Source organism: Rosa chinensis, chromosome 7 (assembly GCF_002994745.2).
Source record: "Rosa chinensis cultivar Old Blush chromosome 7, RchiOBHm-V2, whole genome shotgun sequence".
Lineage (NCBI taxonomy): Eukaryota > Viridiplantae > Streptophyta > Magnoliopsida > Rosales > Rosaceae > Rosa > Rosa chinensis.
Genome location: NC_037094.1, coordinates 17,076,180 through 17,099,415, shown reverse-complemented (window position 1 = coordinate 17,099,415; position 23,236 = coordinate 17,076,180). Strand labels below are relative to the sequence as shown.

Below are 23,236 nucleotides of genomic sequence, written 5' to 3'. Positions count from 1 at the left end.
GAGCAATAGAGCGGAAACCTGACCAGATTGAGGATTTGCGGTAGCTCACTTTGGAACTAGATAATATAGGATAACGAGTTCGCATATAATCACCCCATTGGTTCAAAGAAGTGAAAGAGTTCCATGCAAACCTTAAAACAGCTGCCGAATTAAGAGTTGCCAGGTCACGAATACCCACCCCGCCCTCTTTTTTCGGAGCGCAAACTTGAGTCCAAGTAACAGTGACAATTTTCCGAGTCTCAATATTTCCAGACCATATAAAATTACGCGCCCATGTAGATAACTTCTTCACGAGGTATGCAGGCCAATGATACACTGAAAAGCTATGAAGAAGCATACTTTGAAAAACAGATTGCACAAGTTGAGTGCGTCCAGCCATAGAAAGAAGCCTCCCCTGCCAACCCATTAACCTTGACTTAGCTCTATCGGCAATAACTTGGAGATGGCAGCTGCGGGGTTTTCCACAAAAAATAGGAACTCCCAGATAAATAAAAGGTAGGCGCCCTGCATGAAAACCCAATATACGTTGAACTGTACCTTTCCTGTGACGAGACCTAGCTCCAAGATAGAAAGTGCTTTTCTCCGCATTAATGAATTGCCCTGAAGCTGCACTATAACGGTCAAAAAACCCACGCAGCCGTTTAAGAGAGTTTTTGTCCCCACGGCAAAACACCATGAGGTCATCTGCATATAACACATGAGACGGTGCAGTGCATTTCCTGGGAAAAGATATTGGCTTCAATTGACGGGTTTGGAGAAGTAAGTGAAGGCCCCGGCTAAGAGCCTCCTCAGCAAGACAGAATAGAAGTGGAGAAAGGGGATCTCCTTGTCTAACACCACGAGAACACGTAAAGAAACCTTGAGGAATAGTAAAGAACGTTTATCATCAAGTTATATAATAATCCAACTGGGTCTCTGTTTTAGCAATCTCAACTCTGCTTTCTCACCCAAGATCTAGTCCATATTTGTTTTCTGCAGCTCAATATATATATATCCCCCTCCTGCTCGAGTCCTGAATTGATCATATAGTTTGCAAAATGTTGGGTTTGTGCATTGTAGCATTAGTTGCTGTAGGCATTACACACTGGGTGTATAGGTGGAGAAATCCCAGATGCAATGGCAAACTTCCACCTGGTTCAATGGGTTTGCCGCTGATAGGCGAGACCATACAGTACCTTGCTTCCAACTCCTCCTTTGATATTCCCCCTTTCATCAAGACCAGAAGGGAAAGGTGAAATTTTGATAATATAGTGACCAGTTAATTCTACAACATTATGCTCTTCTTATTATTAATTTTGTCATCATTTGTTTTCATCTTATTAGTAGTTTCTTAATTTGAACTCATTTTCGGCGGTTTTTGTTCGGTTTTCAATATTTTGAAATGGTTTTTGAATGCTTTGCAGTTTTACAGTGTGATTTAGAACTCCAGATTCAATAAAATGTTAGGTAAAATACTTGGGTCCATACTGACATGGACTTGTGTGTCCAAACTCCAAACTATCACTTATTTGCATAATTCCGCGGTCTAAATCTATGATGTAACCATTCAAAACTCATTTAATTGTATCAAGCAAAACAAGACAGTTGGTCATGTTAACTTTCACCAAACTATTCATTTATTTGATGCAATTGAAATTTTACAGAGATAATTTTTTTAAGGTTAATTTAATTTTTGTATGATTAGATCATATATTTAGATTGTCTATAGTAAGAGGGAGTTTGGACAAACAGGTCTATAGTAAGTATTAGACCTAAGTTTTTTCCTCAAGTATTAACCATTTATGTAGGGATGGGTGAATACACACCATAGATTTTCCATGTATAATTATGTTATAAATAAAATATATAATCATAGTTAGTTAAAATGCATATTATACCCGTATACAACTTCAGTATGCATATATTTGAAAAAAAACTTCAATACGGCGTATTGTAATTATAGACGTAGTTTTATTTGCGTAATATTGAGTTCAACATTTTTATACAGGTTTTATACGCTGTCTGTTTTATACAGAATTAGAATATGAAAAGTTGAAAAAAAAAATTAATAAACTGAAAACCTAAAAGCCATAGTTAGTTAAAACGAATATCGTACGCGTATAAAACTTCAATACATGTATATTTGAAAAAGAAAAAAAACTTTAATACTGCTTATTGTAATTCAGGTGCTTGATTGCATTATACTTGGGTGTCATATCCTTTTCTTTATGTTTTGTCACATTTCAGAAATGAAATAAAGTAAAAGAAAGACTTGAAAGTATTAGTTATACTTATTTTATATATCAGCATTTTTGAACTCATTTTTATTACTAGCGGAATTATATACAAATAATTCAAAGTTATAAATTTGCTGCATCACGTTTTTATTTAACCGTTTTGTTAGATCAGACTAACCGAATAATACACACACAATTTTTTGATCGAATTGTACACGTCCAGACGTCCTGTATTTTACTAACCATGAAGATAATCACTATGATAAGATAGGGAGTATTCAGAGCATCGCCGTGCACTTGCACCAACACAAATAAATGGTTAGATTGCATTAAATACACTTTTTGTTTATTAAAAATAAAGTTGATAATAAATATCAAGGGTTGAGATTATTTTATAAGGGTTAGGTCACTTGCACCGTCGGTGCATAGAATAATTTCCAATGATAAGAATTGTACCCCAGCCATCTAATGCTGCATTATAGGTATGGGCCAATATTCAAGAGTCAACTGATGGGAGCACCATTTATAGTATCGACAGACCCGGAACTCAATATGTATGTCTTCCAACAAGACGATAAATTGTTCCAAAGCGGGTATCCAGATTCTGTCCAAAAGATTTTCGGCAAACAACAGATGGGAAACATGCATGTGTTGGTTTACAAATACCTCAAGAGGATGATGCTTACCCTCATTGGCCCCGAAAGCCTGAAAAGGACGCTCCCTGAAATTGAACAAGCAATGCACACGAGTATGCAACAATGGACATGTCAAGACACTACAGAAGTTAAAGGAGCAGCTGCAGACGTAATATCAGGGCTTTTCTTTCTTCATTTCTAGTTACTCGTCAGCTAGCTGTTCTCTTAAAAACAAAAAAAAAGACAGCATATGTGTGTTGTTTGAAGTTTGATTGATTTGGTATTGTTTTGCAGATGATATTCTCTCTCACTGCAAAGAAACTCATGAGTTATGATTCAAGTAACTCCTCAGACAACCTAAGGGCAAACTTCAATGCGTTCGCTGATGGACTGATCTCCTTCCCTTTGGCAATCCCTGGAACAGCTTTTCACAAATGTTTACAGGTACACATAAATCTGTTGGCAGTTTGGCACCATCATTCATGACATGATAGCATTCAGGGCAAATATTCATTACAGATGGTAGAACCTAAAAAACGGATGATAAAGGAGTTGTTATTGATGGACTATTGTAGCTGTAGGTTAGAGCAAAAGAGTTCCCATTTTATGGTACACAATTTGTTGGCTAACTTCCAAATATTAATGGGCACTTTTGAACCCCAAATCAACCATAACTGAAAAATGATATCAACTAATCCAGAAAAGAAAAGAAAAATTCCAAACAGAGTGAGTGCAAAGTTGTGAACTCATCTGTAAGTTGTTTTGGTAAGTACGTTGAATCGTCTATACCTGAATGAAGAAGCATCAATTCTTACTCCAGAACTGCTAATAACTTCAAAATTAGTTAGATTTCTAAAACCAACTACATATATGCACACATTCTTCTCTTGGTCCTGAGCTCCAACAATCTCTCTGAAGGGTAGGGACAGGATATTGAGCAGGTTAAAAGAGATGCTACAGGAAAGACGAGCAACATCTCGAAAGCAACCTATTGATTTTTTTGATTACATCCTTGAAGAACTTGAGAAAGAAGGAACAGTCTTAACAGAGGAAATTTGTTTTGATTTGATGTTTGCGCTACTCTTTACAAGTTTTGAAACAACTTCCACAGCAATGACTCTGCTCCTCAAGTTTGTTTCAAGCCGTCCTCTGGTGCTAAAGCAATTAACGGTCTCAACTCTCATTCAAACCATGCTGATTGCTCTATTTCATAACCAAAAACTGTTCTTATTTATTATTATTTCCAACTAATGCTCATGACAGGAAGAACATGAGAGGATTATAAAGCAAAGGGAAAATGCTAATTCAGGACTTACATGGGAAGAATACAAATCAATGAAATTTACAATGCAGGTGATTAAGTCTTACACTTCAGTGCTTAAAGAAAATGTACAAATTAACTATTTGCTCTTGTATAGCATTGTTTTTCTGATGAACTCACAATTTGAACCCACAGGTCATCAATGAAACGGTTAGACTGGCAAATCAAGTGCCAGGCATCTTTCGCAAGGCAATAAAAGAAGTACAGTTCAAGGGTAAGTACTGTCTTCCAATTATCGAAACTTAATCGTCCTAAGGACTTTCAAATGTTATATTAACAATTGGTATGGGCGTGAGTGCAGGATATACAATCCCAGAAGGTTGGTCAGTTCTGGTTTGTTTCCAAGCCCAACACTTAAACCCAGAAAAATATGAAGATCCTCTGGCCTTCAACCCATGGAGATGGGAGGTACATAAAAACTAAGATAGATTGGATTGAAAACCTAAACCTTAATTACCATTATTCTTAGCTCTGAATGCATGATGATGGAATGAATACAGGGTAAGGAGAGTGGTGCATCCAAAGATTTTATGGCTTTTGGTGGTGGCTTGAGATCCTGTGTAGGAGCAGAATTTGGTAAGCTGCAGATGGCTGTATTTGTCCATTGCTTAGTCACAAAATACAGGTAAGCATATCCTCCAAATACAATCGGAGAGCAAGACAGTTGAGGTGGGAGAGAGGAGGTGGAGACTAATTAACATTTTTACTTCCAAACTTTCAGGTGGGAAATGATTGGAGGAAATATAGTCCGAAATCCTGGTATACAATTTCCAGGTGGTTTTCACATCCGGATACACCAGAAAGATACAAGGAGCAGCAAACAGCATATAACTCCAGACACTTAAACTGGACATGTTAACATGGCTAACACCATTGCACAGCCACCACCTCCTGTTCAGTGAGAGCTGCTGCCTCTGGAGCACAGTACTCCTTTACATGTTATATTGTTGAATTAGTAAGGTTCAAAGGTCAGACTAGTATGTTGGAAAATGTACTATGTAATTTAATAAATCAATAAAATAAAATAAACGACGATAAGATGGAAATCCAAATTTTTATATCTCTTGCCTACAACCTACCATAAGAAACAGGTTAAGAGAAATAAATAGGAGCTGAGATAAGAAAGTTTCACTAAAGAGTGATATTGTAATGTTAACATGTACAATATGAAGCTGGTATCATTTCAAGTTCCATGCACTATCTCTGCATAGAAGGCAAACAGATTGGTATGCAACAGACTTACCAAATTCACTGTTGCTTCACTTGATTGTGTGTCTGGTGACTCTGGTCACTTTGAATAGTCTTTTGTTGTTCTCCTTTGTTTTTTCTGGCCGCGGTATCCAGTGTTCTCATCAACTTTCTGCATAACACTTGAACTCCTTCTTCGGCCATGCTTGTGCTTATCCTTATGGACATGGTGAAGGTCGTAATGGTAGTCACTACTTCTTTGATAGTGGCTATGCTTGTGATCATTGTGAGTGCTTTTTCTTTTATGATGAGTGCCATAGTTGTGGTGCCTTGCTTCATGCCCATGATGTTTATGGACATGAACATGTCGGTGATCTACATTAATTCTGTGTCTTGTATTCTTGGTGCTCGGACTATCCTCCCAGAAATGATCATCCCACCAGTCATATAAAGGATCAAAAAGTCCCTTCTGATGTAAAAGCCACAGTAGCACAATGACTGCACCTCAACGTATAATATGTTATGTTTTCTTTGCATCTCCAAAATAATCCCACTATAAAATATACTAATTCTGGAAAAGTAGGTTTACCTGTTGGAAAAATTGCTAAAAGTAGACCAAACATCAGAATCCAACTCATACATATGTACTGTATATGGCATCTGAAGTCAAAGAATCCAGAGCATTTTGTTCTGTTCATGAAAAGAAAAAAGAAGCAAGAAGAAATGAATGAAACTTTGTATAACTGAGCAGATGCAATTCCAAATGCCATTACATAGGCTTGGCTTATGTGTATAATTGTATAGAGAAAATATATATATGTTATGCTCTCTCATACAGAAGGAGAGAAATGATAGTTTAAAGACGATTAGTTTCTGATCACACTTATAAGCCATGAAAGGATGGTCTGAATGCAACCAGCACATTGAACAGGCATTAGCCATGTTACACATAACATGACTCAATCGCCACTTCCAGTATTAAATATCTGAATCTAGAGTATATCAGATAGAAATGAGCCAGAATTTTGATTATTCCACTGTGCAACAAGTACCTGCAAGATTTTCCAGTGATGAAATCTATAAAAGTCTCCCACACATGGTTCCAAAAGCTTTCAATGGAGTCAAAGAAACCAGTTGTTCCTGCCTTTGGTGGCTTAAAGGGATTTCCCTGCAACACGTAATGACTTGAGTGGCTCATATAAATCAACTGTAGAAGGTTATAAAATTTCACGAAATAGCATCAGGTTGATCAGCTGTTGTATATTAATATACTGATCATATACCAAAACTGCTTATTCTACGGGGGTTAGCAACATTCATACTGTCTTCAAAAACAAATGAGATTTCTTGTCTCTAAGCTACCACTAACCTGTGATCCATTATCAATGACAGTAGATGTAGTGGAAAATTGGCACTCGGCCCTATCCACTTCATTATAATTAGAGTCCTTAAGTATAGCTGCATTCAGGATCCAGAAATGAGTCCAAGCGTGACTACTTTAGGCCATTTATTAGTCATTCTGTCTTGGGCAGATCATACCTGCACAGATGTATTTTGCAGCTTGATCGGTTCCTGGGTAAAGTTTGAATGATCGAGATAACGTTTCTTTTGGCTTCATAATGAAGTATTGCTCCTGAAAAACAGGTTCTCTAACAAATTAATACTCATCTTGTTACAAGTCTAAATACATGAGCTGCAGGGGCAAAAGTACCTCCATAAGGGTGACATCACTTGAGCAATCAAACTGCAAGAAAGGTAAATTTGTGTCACAACATATTTGCAATAGCCATCCCCGAAGTTGCAGACAACTACTTCATTCAAGCTGGTAAATGAATAATGCTTCCATTTCAAGTACTAAGGAAGATTCAATATTTGATTTTTAACCTTCTTAGCAAGTGGACAATATATTTATAGAATTTCATGGCCCAAAAGAAACACGATAAAATTTCTTCATATGCAATAATCACAATGAAATGTGAGCATTAATACTGTCACTAGGTATTCATTAGCCTCACTAACTATCCAAACTGTCAAAAAGTTTATCAGAAATTGAGAACCAGTTTTAAACAGAGCATGTTAAATAGTACCACACAAAATAATCATCAAGAGGAAATGATATTAAGCCTTAATATACCAAAATTGGACACTTCATAGGTAAAAGGCCTATCAGCTAGCTGTGCATAACTTGTTATTTCTCAGCTGAAGAGAGTATCCTAGTATAAACAACCTAGTTGAAGTCCCCCCATTCAAAACCAAAAGTTATAAGAACCCTTAACGTCCTTTACTTAAGTTAAAGAAATCCAAAGTCCCAAAAATGAAAGGGAAGGGAAACAATAGTGCATTAAAAATAGAATAGTAAGTAGTGTACCGTTAAGCAATAGGATGCTTCCACTTCACCAGTATTCTTTGCTGTGATTGTAGCAGTTCCAAATTGAGTAAGGGCCTCAAATGTTGGGATATTGATGCTTAAGATTTTCCCAGGACTCCTATATAATACATACCATTAAGTATAGCAAAGGAACATTCTATGTGGAAATTTAAGTTATTAGACAAGTACTGGATTGCATAATTGTTTCAAAACAATACTGGTGAAGCATAATCAATGGACCGTAGTAGGGTCTGGAAATACTAACCTTTGGTAGACATAATCTACGTCATCAGCACTTAGTTCTATCAAGAGATTTGTATTAATGACTTCTGTGACTCCTATGGAAAACGAATGAGTCCCTGCATTCTGCAACCAATCAGAAATTATATGAATCCAAATGATAGAAATTCCTTGTGAAAGTAACTCAAATATTGCTGATACATTACTGGATGCTCGTTTATCCTTTCGAACCTCCCTTCCACACCAAAAAGTGGCACCTGTTTCCTTTCGATTCGGTTTTGGTCAGCCTGTCATAAAGATAAGATCTCCCAATTGTTCACAAGAATAATAAAGTACTCAGGTATCAAATACAAAACAACCAGAATCCTATGAAACATCTCATTAAAGGAAAGAGACTCTTGCTTTTCATACAAATATAGACACAACTTGTATGTAAATAAATAATAGATAATAGAGCATGTAGCTCTCAGATTCTGATGCTAGAGTCCATGCTAATCAACTTTAAATCAAACGCTTAAAGAAAAAAGACTGGCACATGATATAATTGGTACAGAGGTTAATACCAATATGTAAATTTAACCTTACAAGGAGAAGACTAAATTGGGGAGAGGAAAGTTAAAGAAGATAGAGCTTTGAAGGGGATACACAGACCTCCAAGAAATTCCATAACTGATTATGCAAGCAACTCCAGAATGGTGAAGAGCAAAAATTTGGCTGCCTGTTAAAAGCCTCAAAGTTGACACCAATTTTATTACATTCAACACCATCTAAAGTAAATCTAACTCTCTCCAGCAGCATCCACATAGAAAAGTTCCTTCCCAAATTCTGGGGTTGACCTGGGCCCCCCTTTTACAAAGAACAGGAAACTGTCAGCAATTTAAGATATCTAAAATACGGTGTCAGATTCTATAAACAAATTTGCCAATTAAAAGCTTGACCATTTATAGGAACTAAAATATAACAGTCTGGTAGCAGATGAAATGAACGATGGATGTTAGTGAAATGATGTTACTAACTTCTCTATGTGGATACTTACTGAACATTCATATAGTTGAGAAAGAAGACTCATTTTACTGAAAATGGGGGACAGGGCTATGTATTCTTTTAAACTTTGTCTCCCTATACACTGATTCTGAATCAGGGCATCTTACTTATTACAAAACCCCAACTAATATGCTTTAATATTTAGTCTATAAAAGCAGGAAATGTTTGTTCCAAATTTTTTTTTTTCCAACATTATGCAGATTGGTATGAGTGACAAGCATACCTGCCTCGGAATTACAAGGTAAAAATCCTCGAATGAAGGAATATTTGTGTATCCAACAAAGTCTCCAATAAGATTAGCTCGCAAAAACTTATCATTGGATATTGCTGTTCGGTTTTCAGGACCTACAAGCACTTTCTGGCAGAAAACAAAGGTGTACAAAAACCTCTCTTAGTGACCTTTATATAACCTCTCCTTTCACTTTCAATAAATAAATCACATAACATATAAGAGAAAATAAAATTTCAATGAAATCAATCAAAATTTCGCTCTATTAACAGTTAACAACTTACAAATCCGCTTTTAGATCAATCTAGCAATATGATCATCAGGATGAAATGAAACTTGCTGAATTTATAGTAGATGGAGTGCTGTAAAGTAAAGAAAGAACAGGACTTCATTCCATAGGGAAAGAGAACTGTGTATAGTTCAGTATGCACATTCAATGAGCTCTCAGGACAGGAGAGATACATTCTAATTCTTCACCAGAGCAGAAAGACAGAACATTTTAACACGTGTCTCAGACTAAACTCAGGTCATGTATAATGACCAAGTTTTCATGGCAGAAACAAGAGCACTACACCATAAGAAATTAATATAGATATGGTGCAATTACGAGGAAAAGCAACGTACCGAAACTTTAGATCCTGTCTTTACTTGAATGAGAACACTAAATCCCACTGAGCGCTGTCCAATACCAAAAACATGGAACCTAAGTAGATTTTAATGAAGAAAAAATCAGTCTACCTTGTAGAAGGCTTTGATCAAAATATAACAGAAAGAACGAGAAACATAACATCTTGGCCACCGTACAGAACTATTTATAAGGTTTAACTCATCAAATATATGATGCCATACATAAGCAAATATCAAAAGTAAAAATAGTGTCAAACTCTCAGTTGTACAAGTTCATGTGATGACATGCGCATATACCAAAGAGCTCTTGCATGTCTAATAGATCTTTTTCAAGAATCAAATATCAATGCTCGAGAAATATAATCAGAACGAAAAACTTAGTACAAGGACCATACCAATCACCCGGAAAGCGGACACAATGGGCTGTATTGGGTTTTCCTTTCATCAACTTGTCAACTAATCACAAGAAAGTCAGGTCAATACAACAAACTCATAAAAGGCACTGTGCATGTAATGTTTAAGAAATACTAAACATGATAAAATCATTTTAATGCACTTACAAACACTTCCACATGATGAAGGTACCCGCCGCTGAGGCCCACAAGGACAGCACATTGGCTACGAAAAACAGAACAAACTAATTGGAGAGTACAGATGATAAACAAGAAGCAGTACATATTTTCTAAGTACTTCACCAATGGCGAAATATACGCATAACAAAAGAAGTGTACGCAATCACAGAAAATAACCATAATGCAACTAAAATCATAACAACATGTACTACACTAACGTGAGAAACAATTTAAATTGGGAAACTGAGACGTCTCACTGCTTCCTTAAGGCCATAAGTGGGGTGCTATACAGTGTGGAAAAGCTACCTCTGTATGCTCAAGAATGGTACCATTTTCATCTCGCAACCTGCACAACATACAGCGAAAGTTCATCATCCTCACCGAAAATCCTAACTTTAGCAGCTAATGTAACTCTTGGAAATTATAATCCAAAGGTAAATACCATATAACCTTAAAACAACCAAAGAATAAATTAAAACCCAATTTTAACAAAAAGGCTAATAGCTAGATTGTTTGCCTCTCACATATCTTCACAACTTTTGCATCTGCATCTGGCTCACACTTTCGAGTCTTAACATAGTACTCTTCAGGCTTATATGCAACATCCTGAATAAAATATTACAGCATCAATCGCAACGTTTCGAAATTGAAAAGCACAAACCACAGATTTAACCCAAAAAAAAAAAAAAGTTAAGCTTTGCCTTACTCGAATGTACGTAAGCTGGTACAAGGCATAAGCCGCGGATTTATTGACAGTCAGGACAGGCGGTATTCGAAAAGTTTGCATCTTGTTGCTTGAATTCTCCTCTACCTCGACAATTTCCGCAACAATCGAAGCCTCACCTCCACTCTGTAAATCAATCATACGTTCCCCCACTATTAACTTGAAGCAGAAATTGAAAGAGAGAAAATAAATATTAGGCAGAAGTTTGTTCCTAATTTACCGCGCCACTGGGGACAGCCATGTTGAGGACGATCTTCTTAGTGCAATTCAAGTCACTGGAATCGGAAGTCTTCTCGCACTTGTCGAGTTTCGATTTGGAGAGGATCTGGACTCCAACGACGTCGCTGATGAAGCATGGGAGGAAGAGGAGGATGGTGAGCCATAATTTTGGTGGAGGGATTCTCATTTTTGGGAATGTCTGGGAGTGAATGTGGGGAAGTGAATGAGTGGGGGAGAAACAAGAGGAAAGCAGTTGTGGCGGGCGGGAACTGCCAACAACGGTTATTCATCTTTGGTCTCAAATGGAGTGACGGTTTTGCCCTTTCTACTTGCCTCAACTACGGTTTTACGGGTAAGGGCGATGGAGGTTGAGAGAGACAGAGACACAGCTACTCTGAGAGCGAAGAATTTGTAAGAGGTTCTTGTTTCAGTACAGAGTGAGGGAGTGAGAGCGAAGTAGGGATCGATAGCAAGATTTGGATCTTTCAGCAAAAGACTTTTGATTTTTATGGGTGTCCTATGGCGCCAAAGAATGGTATCTTTTACATGCTTAGTTGATTCTTGATTGAATATATATATATATATATATATATATATATATATATGCTAAGGATTTTGCAATCAATCTTGATCGAGAACAGGACAGTGGTGTCAGAGAAATCAGGCCCAAGAGTAGGACAATGGTGGTAGGAAGCTGCACTCATTGCTGATTTGATTTTCTGAGCTCTGCTATAGCTGTCGAGATTGGATTCCCTTTTTCTGCCATTTCGTTGGCTTCGAAAGCAACATGAGAAGAGGTGTTGTAAGAGTAATTGGTATGTTTTGAATTTCTTTGGCTTGCTCAGTTTCTGCGGTGAGATTGATGAGAATAGAAATGGTGGGTGCTTTTTCTGATCTTCTCAATGAGAAAGGGAAGGGCTCTGGATGGAGGAGTTGATCCATCAAAGAAGAAGGAATCAACTTGAGCGGTGGATGCTGCAGGTGAATTTAGCTTTGGTTTGTCAAAGTTCTTTCCAGGTATACTTATTTGAAAATGCACATAAAAAAAAAATTTCCAGAAATGATGCATAAGAGAGAGAGAAAGAAAAAAATCACTCCTTGCCTCTTCAATTTGTGCATTTGGCATAAACTCTACTCTTCTTTATTAAGCTGAAATCCGTTTTATGCATGAAATTTGATGAATTTTACGATAAAGTTTGTTTTTTTGGGTTGCGTCTCTTCTTCTGGAATTTGATCTCAGTTTCCTCCAATTGTGTAACTTCACAATTGAAATTTAGATAGAGTAATAGAGTCAAAATCTAGATGCATATGTAGGTGTAACTTTCACAAAATCCGAAGCCCATTCTGGAATTTGATCTCAGTTTTCATTCATGAAAATCAAAAGACCATTCTTTCACTTTCTATGTTGTTTGTGTGATCGATGTAATTACTTCCCTTCATTTTGTATGCTTAGCAAAATTCAGATTTGAACAAATAACCTGCTTTAGTGGCCATTGTCTTTTGTCACTGAGTTTCTTGGCTTCAATGCTGTGTTTCACAGTGTTTCATATTACTGCTACAAAGGAGAATAATCTCGGTGATGATGCCATAGCTAAAGATATTAAACAGGTAAATATTTCAAATCAAATTTTCAGAAAAACTATTTCCACAATTTGAGTGCTGCCAATATGAACACACATCTGTTACATTTGAACTCTCAACCTTTTGTTTAGATATTCCATGCAATACTTTGGTGATTTGTTTTATCAATAGAACCTTGGTATCTTTCTGCTGGACATAAGATAGTATTGGTATTATTCCTCAGGTACTATGACAACTAATTACTAGATATAGCAACTGATCTAACTAAGGTATCTAGGAATACAATGAATTCAATAGGACTTAACCAGACCTTTTGTTTCTATACTTTGCACTTCTGCATATAGTTAATGGGTTTTCATCTGTGCACGCAGAACATGAATTTGGATATTTGGTTTTCGGTTTCCTATTCCAGGTCTTCAGAATGCTTTCTTGATTATATTGGTAAGAACTCTTGGCTGCCTATTGTATCTATATAAACACATATTCTAATCGCATGTGTGTGTTTGTGTCTGTATGATATATGTTCTGCTTTCCTTTACTTGACAGAGATTTTCCTGTCCTGCTCATCTTGATACTAGTTGTCACACTAAACGAGTCTTATTACTTTGTTTCAGTAGCAAATGGAAAAGTTTATGCTAATGATCATCTATCAGGTCAAAATAACCTGCCCACGTACGGAGCCGACTGCGGGGAGCTCTTTGTTAGAGAGATGATGAGTGCCTCCCACATGCATAATGATAAAGTGCCCGAGCTTCAAGGGTGCTTGAGGTCTTGGAGAAATCCATTTGTTCACGTGCATCCACAGACGCCAATAATTGCAGCATCTGAAGCTACTGGTGGTCCAGTACCAGGAACAACTGCGAAGTCTTGAGGTTGAGGTTTATACATTGTAATATTTGGATGGAAGTTTGGGCACTCTGTTTCAATTACAATATGGTAAACTATCTTAAGCTTTTGCTGCTTTCTTCATTCGGCAGATAAACCATTCTCAGATAAAGTTCAAGTAGTACAGCAAGCCAAGTAGTACGCAATCTTGATACCAAGGCTACAAGGAATAAAGTAAAACAACGTCAAAGTGAAACAGAACTAAAGTATGCCTCTAATTTCATCCCTATCATATTACTATGAATATCACTACAATTTCATAGAAAAAATATAGTTTCATTTAATATTCTCTGAACTAACTGCAACAACATTGATATTGTAGACAAGATTTCACTATGATGCACAGGAAATAGTTTCTACTTTCTAAATCCTGAAATTCCAGAAAGAGATCGAGCAGCGTCTCTGTAAAGGCGCTCCTGGCTTTCCCAGGCAATGAAATCGTGGTAATTAGACATCCCTTTTCTACATAATATAAACAAGTATCTTATCTAAAACAATAGAACCTAACAACAACAAAATTAAGTATTTTGCCTAGGTACTTTACACTAATGTTTTATATATTGCCCTCATCTGCATCTTAAGTTCAAATCTTAATTCTCTTATGTATGTTGGAGTTTACACTTAGAAACTCTATTGATTTGTATTAAAATATCTGCTAACCCTCAGCTGTTATGATTTACAGTAACAGTCAATCACAAGTTCACAACCAACATTAGCTGCAGAAGAATCACCTCGAAGGACCTGATGTAAATAGGTTGTTTGAACTACAAATGTAGACATTGCAGGCTGGTTTTGGTTTGAGTGGGGATCCCATCATTAAAACTCATGCAAGCAAGTTGATGCTGTTGAAATCAAATGCACACCATCTAGAATATTACATACTTGCAAGGTATGATCTCGGTCAATTAGTTTAGATGATCAATTTAACCTTCATTGTTGCTTCTGTGTGAATGAGATCATTATTGAAATAGGTTTTTGGTTCAACTTTTTTGTTTTGTTTTGGCTCTGTCAGTTTGTTGCTACTTGCTAGATGGTTGATCTCATTCACACATCAAAATTCATCTTAAACTTTTCAGTGATCTGTGCATTCATCAATTTTTCGGTACCAGAAGTTGCAGTTTGTCTCCTTCCTCATCAAAAGTGAAGTTGAAGGCATATACTGATCGAGCTTCATGAGGAAGAACTAGTGGAACAGACATTCCATCCTGGTTCGAATGAGACATTGCTTTTGGCAGTGCAATACAACGGGAAACAACTTCTTCAAATCCAAGGAATATTAGAACAAAAGATGAAGCAATGAGAAGCAATTCGAGCAGCTAATGCGAAGCTGGTAACTAAGTTCACTTCTCTTGCAAATTCTTACTTGTTTTGCCCGAATTTTTCATGTCCTACTGGAAGTATACTTTTTCCCTTAAAATTTCAAGAAGGCAAGAAGAAGAAATAGAAAACTGGTGAAAAACAGAAGGACGATTCAAAGTCCCTTAATTGCCTAAAAACAAATTGGTGAATGATATTGGGGCTGGAATTTCTTTTCCTTTTTATGATTTGGTTTGTGAAGTGGGAGCACATTCTTTGGTTTTGCAAATCATTGTCTCCCAATTTAGCAACAGAAAGCATTAGCGAGTAAAAAGGTGGGATGATTCAAAGCCACTTGATTTAGATGGCTGGATATATGAGATGGTTTGTTTACCCAAAGTGAAATCCTAATCAAAGGCAGATAGATAAAATAAGCAAGCAAAAATCCTGAAAAGATGTTTCATGCATTTTTCTTTTTTTATTGGCTTGAGTTCTTTCATTCCCTATTCTCCTCCCCTGTTTGAATTTGATTTGAACAGGTTTCAGATCATTGCTGGAAAGATTGCTGAATGTAAATGATACTTAAAGCTACTATATATGCGGTGGGCTTCATCTCTCTTCGGCTCAAGCCCCTCAGTTCGATTCAGAGTTATCATGCAGATGGAGAAGAAACAAATCCAAGATTTCAGGACCAACCCATCTTTTCAAACCAAGTTTACGAAAGAGGTGAAATACTCCTTCTTTGAGTCTTTGATCTGTTAAGTAGCTTGGAATTATTTTCTTTTCCAATGCGCCTTAATTGGTTTATCATTCTCTAACTTAGATAGATCAGGACTAAATCGCAAACCTGACATGTCATGGTCTTAAACTGCTATAGTCCAGGTGAATAGGGTGACGATGATCATCAACCGGAACTCGGAAGACTTATGTTCACATGTTTCAAGCACAAGATTAATTTAGTCTTTGAACGGTAATTATTGAATATAATAGTGATTAAAAATAATGTAAGCCTGCAGCTTTCACATTATTTTCCACTGAGGTAGCCATTCTCTGTTCTTATGCCAGCTCCAGGGATTAATCTGTTATTATTTAGTCACTGCATGTACTTATGTGGTAATCATTAGAAAAGGCTGCTGAAGATCATGGAACTGAACTGTTAGGTAACATCTGCAGCAAACAGTTATCTTAGCCTTTTGTTATGTGTGTTTTCTAGTTGTTGTCATGATCTAATGATTCTGATACTTGGTGTTGTGGTATAGTCTCTAGGTTCACACAATGGAACATTCTAAGGATTTACCCCAAAGGAACTTGAAGTTGCCTCCTCGAATTACCAACCACATGTTGAATGGATGCATAGAGCTCAAATGGTTGTCTCTAATTAGCTTTGGAGTTTCATCAAATCTCATTGGAATCTAATAATATGTCAATGGCAGAGATCATAAGAAATATAACCCGATCTCTGCATATAAAATTTTATGACAGGGATGTGACAAATCACGATGGTGGATGCGTTGGGATGTTTAGAGCCGATGAGGATGCGGTTAATTGAAAAAGCTTGCCTTTTTTATGCACAAGGGCCCAAATGATGAGGTTTTTTATCCTAAAAAGACCATGATTGTGACAAATAACTTGGGTCATCTACTATGTTATATTGCATTACACTTCGTATTGACATTACTTATGTTTTCCAATGGTTACAGTAGCTCAGCTCAAATTTTTTTTAGAGGAGCAATCTTCTGTTCCAAATGACAAATCTGACTTTGTATACACAGATGACTACCTTATATAAAATAGTTGGTCGCCACTACAAGCCTAAACCATTTGTTGTCAAGGCTGGCCATGTTTGCTATATGTACACACCTACTATGGTTAGCATATCTAACTTTGAAATCTGGCTAACTTACTAGATTTTTGAACATGTAAAATAATATATAATATATAATGTAGTAATGTAATATAAACAATGTTTCTAAATTCAGTAGCATTGGATCAAACGATATCGCTATATTTCTGCAACATCGCGCAGACACACTTTTCTCGTTAAATGACGGTTGGGTCTACAGACAACCCCACCCTAGGTCTATTAGGCCATATAAAGACAAAAACCGATAGGGCTGAAATTAGAAACACATATGACACAAGCCTGATCAGAAAGATTTTTTCTTTTTTTTCTTTTCCTACTCCCAAGGCCACGACTTACCTGCTCACCGGCAATCCAATTGGAAAAATAGAAATAGAGGAAAGCTAATCTCTGCTAACAAATAGTAGTTTTTTTTTTTTTTTTCTTTAAGAAAACGAACTTACATTCATTACACGGTAAGATTACAGAGATAAAATGACAATATAAATCACATAAGTCCACAACCACTCCAATCGTCCTATAATAGAACCAGCAGTTATGGTGATCGTGAGCTTAATGAGGTACAAACTCTAACCACAATAATCACCCTTAAAATCTGTGCTAATGAAAGAAAACCGACTCCGAAAGTTTTGAATTTATGATACATCCTCGAGGCTGACTTCAAGAAGAGTTTAACCTCATTTCGCACTGTTTGACAAAGAACTAGTATACGTAGTGTCAGCGTGGAAGATGATACAACTGTAACTAAATTTACATCTAAATATGAAAAATAATGAGCATTTCAAACCCTCAAATCTAGCAACAATGAAGCACGACTGAGTACCAAATCAACTGATCACTTAAACAAAACTGTTCGCAAAATATTTAAACAATAATAGATATAATACTCTCATCGTAATCCCGAGCTCTGGACGATCCAAATTATCTGCCACGTGACTCCAGAACGCACTGTTTGACTTCTTCTCCAAAAGGCTGCACAAGATAACTCAAGATGCAATTTCCAAAAACAAAAAAGAGGACTCAAGTTGCAAATGGCTTGCATCACTTGCTTGATAGCTAAGTACTCAGTTGACATTGGCCATGAACTTGGGTAGGTTTGAAATAGCTTTATTTATGGTACTTAACTGTCCTGTTCATGGCAAAATCGTATCCGTCCAATCATTTTCAGCACACAATCTGCGTCCATTTATTGGAAAGGGCCACTTACAATCCACCCTGTGCCCCAAAATCCTCGTAGTAATTTAGTACGGCCGTGGACTCTTAATTAAAAGCCGCCGCAGCCGAGCTTACCTTTCCTAAACCCCACGTCACCCAAGCGAGTGGCGCCGAGGCTTCACACCTTGCCGCACCGGATTGCCTCCTCCTCACGGCGGGGGAAACCTGGCAGCCACAGGGTCGTACAGCGAGTTTTACAAAAAATAATTTTTAATTAAATAAAATATTATAACGATGGTCGAACCGGCGAGCGCCCTCTCTGTTCGATAATAAACACACTTTCTCCACAGGCGAAGCGAAGAAAGCTAACTATGCGCACTGCGCACCCGTCCGACTACGATCTCGTCGGAGACGGCCATGGCGGCGCGCGACTCGCAGGCGAGCATGTACCGACTGCTGCTGGACCGGTGCCGGAGCTTGGAGGCCAGCCACGTCAGACTCAGAGCCGAGTTCCGTGAGCTGCAGCACCACAACGGGAAGACCGAGGAGGAGGAGGAGGATGAGGTGCTGACGTCAGAGTTCTCGGTTCCGCACCTTGTCCGGGGGTTCTTCCTGTCCGGGAGTCCGTACCGGAGCATACTGGACAACATGGGCCAGGCCGTCCACGTCTGCACGGCCTCCGCCGGAGAGATCCAGTACTGGTACGTAATCGGTGAAACTGCGTCGTTTTAATGGTCCTGAAGTTGCATTGCTCCAATAGTAAATTGTGACTCTTTAGTGTTTATCTCAGCCAGCTCATATTCAATGAAACAGTGGATTTGGATTTGGTTGTAAAATATAAAGTTGAGACCTTCTATATATTTAGTGTTTATCTCAGCACGTATTGATGTCACGGTTTGAGCTCTAGAATTTACTTCATGTTATTTGACTGTGTCTTTGTGAATCTTTGTTACCTGCAGGTGATTGTTTATGTGTACAATATTGATGAAACAGATGGTTAATTGATAATTTAGCTTTTAAGAGGTTTTTGGTTGGCTGTTGCGAGTATTTGTGCTTGTTTAGCATCTTAATTTAACATGGCAATCTCACTAAAGATACTGTTGATGGAAACTCATACTTCAAAACATGTGAAATTTTAGATTTGTGCATTGTTTAGTCAGCAGATAATGATATGTTTGGACAGTTATCACATATAGTATGAGACTTTTGAGTTTAATTCAGGAATCGTGCGGCTGAGAATCTCTATGGATGGAAGGACTATGAAGCCCTTGGACAAAGGGTTGCTGAGCTCCTCATTGCTGAAGAGTACTATGCACCTTTAAAGAGAATCATGGAAAGATTGAATATTGGCTTATCATGGTCTGGTCAGTTTCCTTTCAAAAAGAGGTCGGGAGAGATATTTATGGCAATGGTGACAAAAAGCCCATTGTATGAGGATGGTGAGCTTGTTGGTATCATCACTGTTTCAAGTGATGCGGCATTGTTTAATAGAATTGAAGCAGAAAATCTGGGAACATCCAAGGATCATGCCAAGGGCCAACATAAGGGATGGCAGTTGAACTGGAACAAGAGCCAATTACACCCTGGCCGGCCACCGGTCGCACCAGTGCCACAGATTGCATCATCTGTTTCCAATCTGGTGCTTATGTATAACACACCCATAGTTCTTTTTCTTCCCTTTTCATGACTGGAATTTTGTTGTAATCAATCTACTTATGAACTAATCAGGCCTCCAAACTGCTATCACGAAATGATGACAATGGATGCAATCCAAGTGAGGTTAACAAGGCAAGGGAGAACTCTACAGCAGACACTGGAAATGCTAACTTAGAGAAAGCTGGTACACTAGTGAGTCTCTCCGTCATAACAAGTAGTGGTTTCTATGAACTTTTTCTTTTTACTGTCACTAAACTTTTTGGTTGGGATGGCTGCAGGCGTCTAAGTTCTTGGCAAAGTTGAACATTAAAGGAGCCAACAAAGGCGGGAAAGAAGATTATGAAACATCTCAAAAAATTGGCAGAAATGATGCTAATCTATTTAGCAATGAAGTGACAAAGCAGCCTAATTCCCCTAGAAATTCAAACGCATCAAGTGTATATGGGCATAAGAATCCGATTGATTTAGATCAGAGTTCTGTCTTAGCCTCTTCAAGGGAGTGCAATGAGTATATTGGGTTGCATAGACCAAATCATCTATTGCCAAAATTACACTATGCAAATGATCCGGGGCCTGAAGAATGCAACTTGAATGCTTCAGAGGTAGAAGATGCAATGCAAAAACAACCAGATGGTCAACCATTACCTAGTTCAGCAGAGAGCACTCGCAGCCCCAATAGTTCATCAAGCAAAGGGGTTAATAATTCTACTTCCATAGGAGGTTGTGAGATTCGTTGGGAGGACTTACATTTGGGAGAGGAAATTGGACAAGGTAAAGAGTTATAGTCGTGTTATATATTTCAGTGCCTATTCTATGCTCAAAAGTCAAAAAGGCTTGTGTTTTTAATGGGAAAAGGAGAATCCTGAATGGTGAGCAGTTTTTATTAGGATACTCAATATATAATACTTACAGGATATTTGTTAGTTATTGACAGTCTGTTAATATTTAAATGAAAGAAAGTATTTTTCTGGAAATGATAGTTTTTCATATATGTGTGTGTGCGCAGGCGCTTGCTAATGTAAATTTTGTTCTCATCTTACAGGTTCCTGTGCTATTGTATATCGTGGAAACTGGAATGCATCGGTGCATTTCTAAATTCGAAAAGCTCCTTGTATCTTAATTTAACATGTTGACTTAACAATTTTTTTGTTTGTGTTGTTTAGGATGTTGCCATTAAGGTTTACTTTAAAAATGAATACAGTGAGGGGGTTTTGCATGACTACAGAAAGGAGGTGATTACACAACTTCCTGTGACCTTTTAACTATTTGAAATTGTTGTTTGAGAAACAAGGCAGCTGATTCCAGCATCTCTTTTGCATTCTTCAGATTGATATAATGAAAAGATTGCGGCATCCTAATGTGCTGCTATTTATGGGAGCAGTATATTCACAAGAACGTCTAGCTATTGTCACAGAGTACCTACCTAGGTAATTGGAAGTATGTTGCATATTCAATGATTGACAGTAAATGATATCAAGAGTTGACACAATTCTCATAAGTAGCCTGTTTCATGTTTTGAGTTATACCCTTTATGATTTAAATCTGAAATAAGGTACTTCATGCTACTTGGAGTGATGGTATAATATCTCCTTGCTTACCTAGTTTTCTGGGTGATTAGGGGAAGTCTTTTCAGACAACTTCACAAAAACAATCAAGCATTGGATATTAAACGACGTATGAGGATGGCCCTTGATGTTGTGCGTCCATGCTATTCTCTGTCTCTCTCTCAGTGATCAGTTCTCTTTTACAAGTGGTCTTAAGACTCTTGTCTGTCAAACAAATTAATGAATTTGCTCTTTTACTACAGGCGAGAGGTATGAATTACTTGCATCGTAGAAATCCACCTATAGTTCACAGAGACTTAAAATCGTCTAACTTGCTGGTTGATAAGAACTGGACTGTCAAGGTATGTGTACTGGGTGACCACTACTATTCCAAGTAGATTGAATATATATCAGTTGTTCAGGCAAGTTTTCTGTCGTCAGGTTGGAGACTTTGGTCTGTCGAAGTTAAAGAACGCAACCTTCTTGACTGCAAAATCTGGGAGAGGAACAGTAAGGCTCTCACTTTCTCTCCAAGGGCTTTGTTCATGCACTTAACTGTTGTGAGATTTTCCAAATCACTGTTGATCACATACTTTGATGTCTTTATGTTGATGCAGCCTCAGTGGATGGCACCTGAAGTCCTCCGGAATGAACCTTCAAATGAGAAGTAATTTCTCACGACTACTCTCTATTCATTAAAGTTTATCATTATTTGTCAATGTCATGTACAAAGCATGTACCTTATGTTTGTGTTAGTGATTGTTGGATCATTCACATCCAAGTTTCATGTTGATACATTACGTTGTCTTCTCTTTGAACAGGTCTGATGTATTTAGCTTTGGTGTCATCCTTTGGGAACTAATGACTGTATCGGTCCCATGGAATAACCTCAATCCCTTGCAGGTTCTCTTCTTTTTTGTGTCAACAAGCATGTGCATATATGATGGCAACACCACTTTAATCTCTTCAGCTTTTAAATCTATTTAAAATTTATTTTTATTTATATTTTTTTTCCATTTGGAAGGTTGTTGGAGTTGTAGGCTTCATGGATAGAAGATTAGACATACCAGAAGGCCTCAATCCCGAAATAGTATCCATTATTGAAGACTGTTGGCGTAGGTACGTGTGAATTTAGTTAGCTCAATGTTCATTTTCTAATTTGGCACTTGCAAGTTGAACTAAACCATTCTCTGCCAATTGCAAGCAGTGACCCAGGACAGCGTCCATTGTTTGAAGATGTGATTCAGAGAATGAAGGACTTAGTTATCAAAGTTGAAGCAGCTTCAGTAAGAAGAAGTTCAAACCCTTGAATTAGTAGTGATTTAGGTTACACTTTGGGATATACCTTTCTGCTAATCATTAATAAACAGTTGAGAAAGGGGCTGATCAGATCAACTGTCTGACACATAATGGTTCGATTTTCACTGCAATTGTATTCATCGTTCAAGTGGAAACGAGGGAAAGAAACTCCCTGAAATGTTGCCCAGTACATATTTATCTTTCGCTACCGTGATTACTATTTCCTTTTTCTATTCCTTCGCTACCCATGGTTGAAAATTTCTTTGCACGTGCTAGTAATCCTTTTGTACTCAAATTGAAGATGTAGTTTTAGTTTGCTATTTCACTCATGAGTTGAATTATGCAACAACATCCACTATCATGCGTGCATCTTAAGAATAGGCATCCAGTTGAGGCTTCCACTGTGCTGAAATAATGGGCTCAACTTAAAGGCGAAGTTCCTAACCTGATTTACAAGTCTGATTATTGGCCGTTCAACAAAATGAATAGCAAGGTTGCAGTATAGAAGGACTTCGAAATCCCTAAACATAACTGGTTGGAAATCGTCTCTAGGCTGGAGCGGCGAATTGTTTGACC

General features: G+C 37.5%; 3 protein-coding genes and 1 long non-coding RNA gene across 12 annotated transcripts; 3 read left to right on the top strand and 1 right to left on the bottom strand.

The window, feature by feature from the left end:
• The first annotated feature begins 1,015 nt into the window (after positions 1–1,015).
• LOC112179458 (cytochrome P450 87A3) lies at positions 1,016–5,166 on the top strand. The gene is made up of 9 exons (XM_024317876.2): positions 1,016–1,231; positions 2,699–3,020; positions 3,146–3,295; positions 3,770–4,021; positions 4,115–4,204; positions 4,308–4,386; positions 4,474–4,580; positions 4,673–4,797; positions 4,894–5,166. Exons 1-9 carry the CDS (start codon positions 1,038–1,040, stop codon positions 5,015–5,017), a joined length of 1,443 nt encoding a protein of 480 aa, XP_024173644.1. The 5' UTR covers positions 1,016–1,037; the 3' UTR covers positions 5,018–5,166.
• Positions 4,973–11,721, bottom strand: LOC112176112 (protein HAPLESS 2). 4 transcript variants are annotated; one of them, XM_040510090.1, is made up of 19 exons: positions 11,385–11,721; positions 11,147–11,290; positions 10,958–11,046; positions 10,747–10,786; positions 10,429–10,486; positions 10,264–10,324; positions 9,866–9,944; positions 9,236–9,370; positions 8,620–8,814; positions 8,175–8,255; positions 7,994–8,094; positions 7,729–7,846; positions 7,072–7,104; positions 6,900–6,993; positions 6,730–6,818; positions 6,413–6,528; positions 5,950–6,050; positions 5,416–5,858; positions 4,973–5,102 (listed from the first exon to the last, which is right to left on the bottom strand). In XM_040510090.1, exons 1-18 carry the CDS (start codon positions 11,568–11,570, stop codon positions 5,461–5,463), a joined length of 2,118 nt encoding a protein of 705 aa, XP_040366024.1. In that variant the 5' UTR covers positions 11,571–11,721; the 3' UTR covers positions 4,973–5,102; positions 5,416–5,460. The 4 variants fall into 4 exon arrangements, with proteins under 4 accessions (XP_040366024.1, XP_024169707.1, XP_040366025.1 ...); XM_024313939.2 differs by lacking the exon at positions 4,973–5,102 and having other exon boundaries at positions 5,190–5,858; XM_040510091.1 differs by lacking the exons at positions 4,973–5,102; positions 8,175–8,255 and having other exon boundaries at positions 5,190–5,858.
• Positions 11,722–11,777: 56 nt separating this feature from the next.
• LOC112175846 lies at positions 11,778–16,833 on the top strand. Of its 5 annotated transcripts, none has more exons than XR_005802795.1 (13): positions 11,778–11,918; positions 12,025–12,364; positions 12,924–12,991; positions 13,336–13,405; positions 13,579–13,836; positions 13,942–14,055; positions 14,172–14,292; positions 14,532–14,738; positions 14,926–15,179; positions 15,692–15,871; positions 16,023–16,115; positions 16,211–16,305; positions 16,405–16,833. It is a non-coding gene; the product is annotated as an uncharacterized LOC112175846 (long non-coding RNA). The 5 variants fall into 5 exon arrangements; XR_005802793.1 differs by having other exon boundaries at positions 12,025–12,400; positions 15,685–15,871; positions 16,405–16,832; XR_005802792.1 differs by having other exon boundaries at positions 13,618–13,836; positions 15,685–15,871; positions 16,405–16,831.
• A 1,385-nt stretch (positions 16,834–18,218) lies between these two features.
• On the top strand, positions 18,219–22,904 carry LOC112178995 (probable serine/threonine-protein kinase DDB_G0267514). 2 transcript variants are annotated; one of them, XM_024317282.2, is made up of 14 exons: positions 18,219–18,862; positions 19,383–19,800; positions 19,890–20,009; positions 20,096–20,588; positions 20,860–20,900; positions 20,981–21,049; positions 21,144–21,244; positions 21,436–21,514; positions 21,625–21,723; positions 21,803–21,871; positions 21,979–22,028; positions 22,183–22,264; positions 22,386–22,480; positions 22,569–22,904. In XM_024317282.2, the coding sequence occupies exons 1-14, from the start codon at positions 18,579–18,581 to the stop codon at positions 22,669–22,671; spliced, it is 2,103 nt and encodes a 700-aa protein (XP_024173050.1). In that variant the 5' UTR covers positions 18,219–18,578; the 3' UTR covers positions 22,672–22,904. The 2 variants fall into 2 exon arrangements, 1 of the variants encoding a protein (XP_024173050.1); XR_002927598.2 differs by lacking the exon at positions 22,183–22,264.
• Positions 22,905–23,236: the final 332 nt, after the last annotated feature.

Coding starts and splice junctions, on each gene's coding strand:
- LOC112179458 (XM_024317876.2), top strand. CDS start 1,038: ATGTTGGGTTTGTGCATTGTAGCATTAGTTGCTGTAGGCATTACACAC. Junction 3,021..3,145: donor TTAAAGGAGCAGCTGCAGAC/GTAATATCAGGG, acceptor ATTGTTTTGCAG/ATGATATTCTCTCTCACTGC. Junction 4,022..4,114: donor TGGTGCTAAAGCAATTAACG/GTCTCAACTCTC, acceptor TGCTCATGACAG/GAAGAACATGAGAGGATTAT.
- LOC112176112 (XM_040510090.1), bottom strand. CDS start 11,570: ATGAGAATCCCTCCACCAAAATTATGGCTCACCATCCTCCTCTTCCTC. Junction 10,487..10,746: donor CCATTCTTGAGCATACAGAG/GTAGCTTTTCCA, acceptor TGTTTTTCGTAG/CCAATGTGCTGTCCTTGTGG. Junction 8,815..9,235: donor ACCTTGTAATTCCGAGGCAG/GTATGCTTGTCA, acceptor TCTTTGTAAAAG/GGGGGCCCAGGTCAACCCCA.
- LOC112178995 (XM_024317282.2), top strand. CDS start 18,579: ATGGCGGCGCGCGACTCGCAGGCGAGCATGTACCGACTGCTGCTGGAC. Junction 18,863..19,382: donor GCCGGAGAGATCCAGTACTG/GTACGTAATCGG, acceptor AGTTTAATTCAG/GAATCGTGCGGCTGAGAATC. Junction 20,010..20,095: donor TAGAGAAAGCTGGTACACTA/GTGAGTCTCTCC, acceptor GGATGGCTGCAG/GCGTCTAAGTTCTTGGCAAA.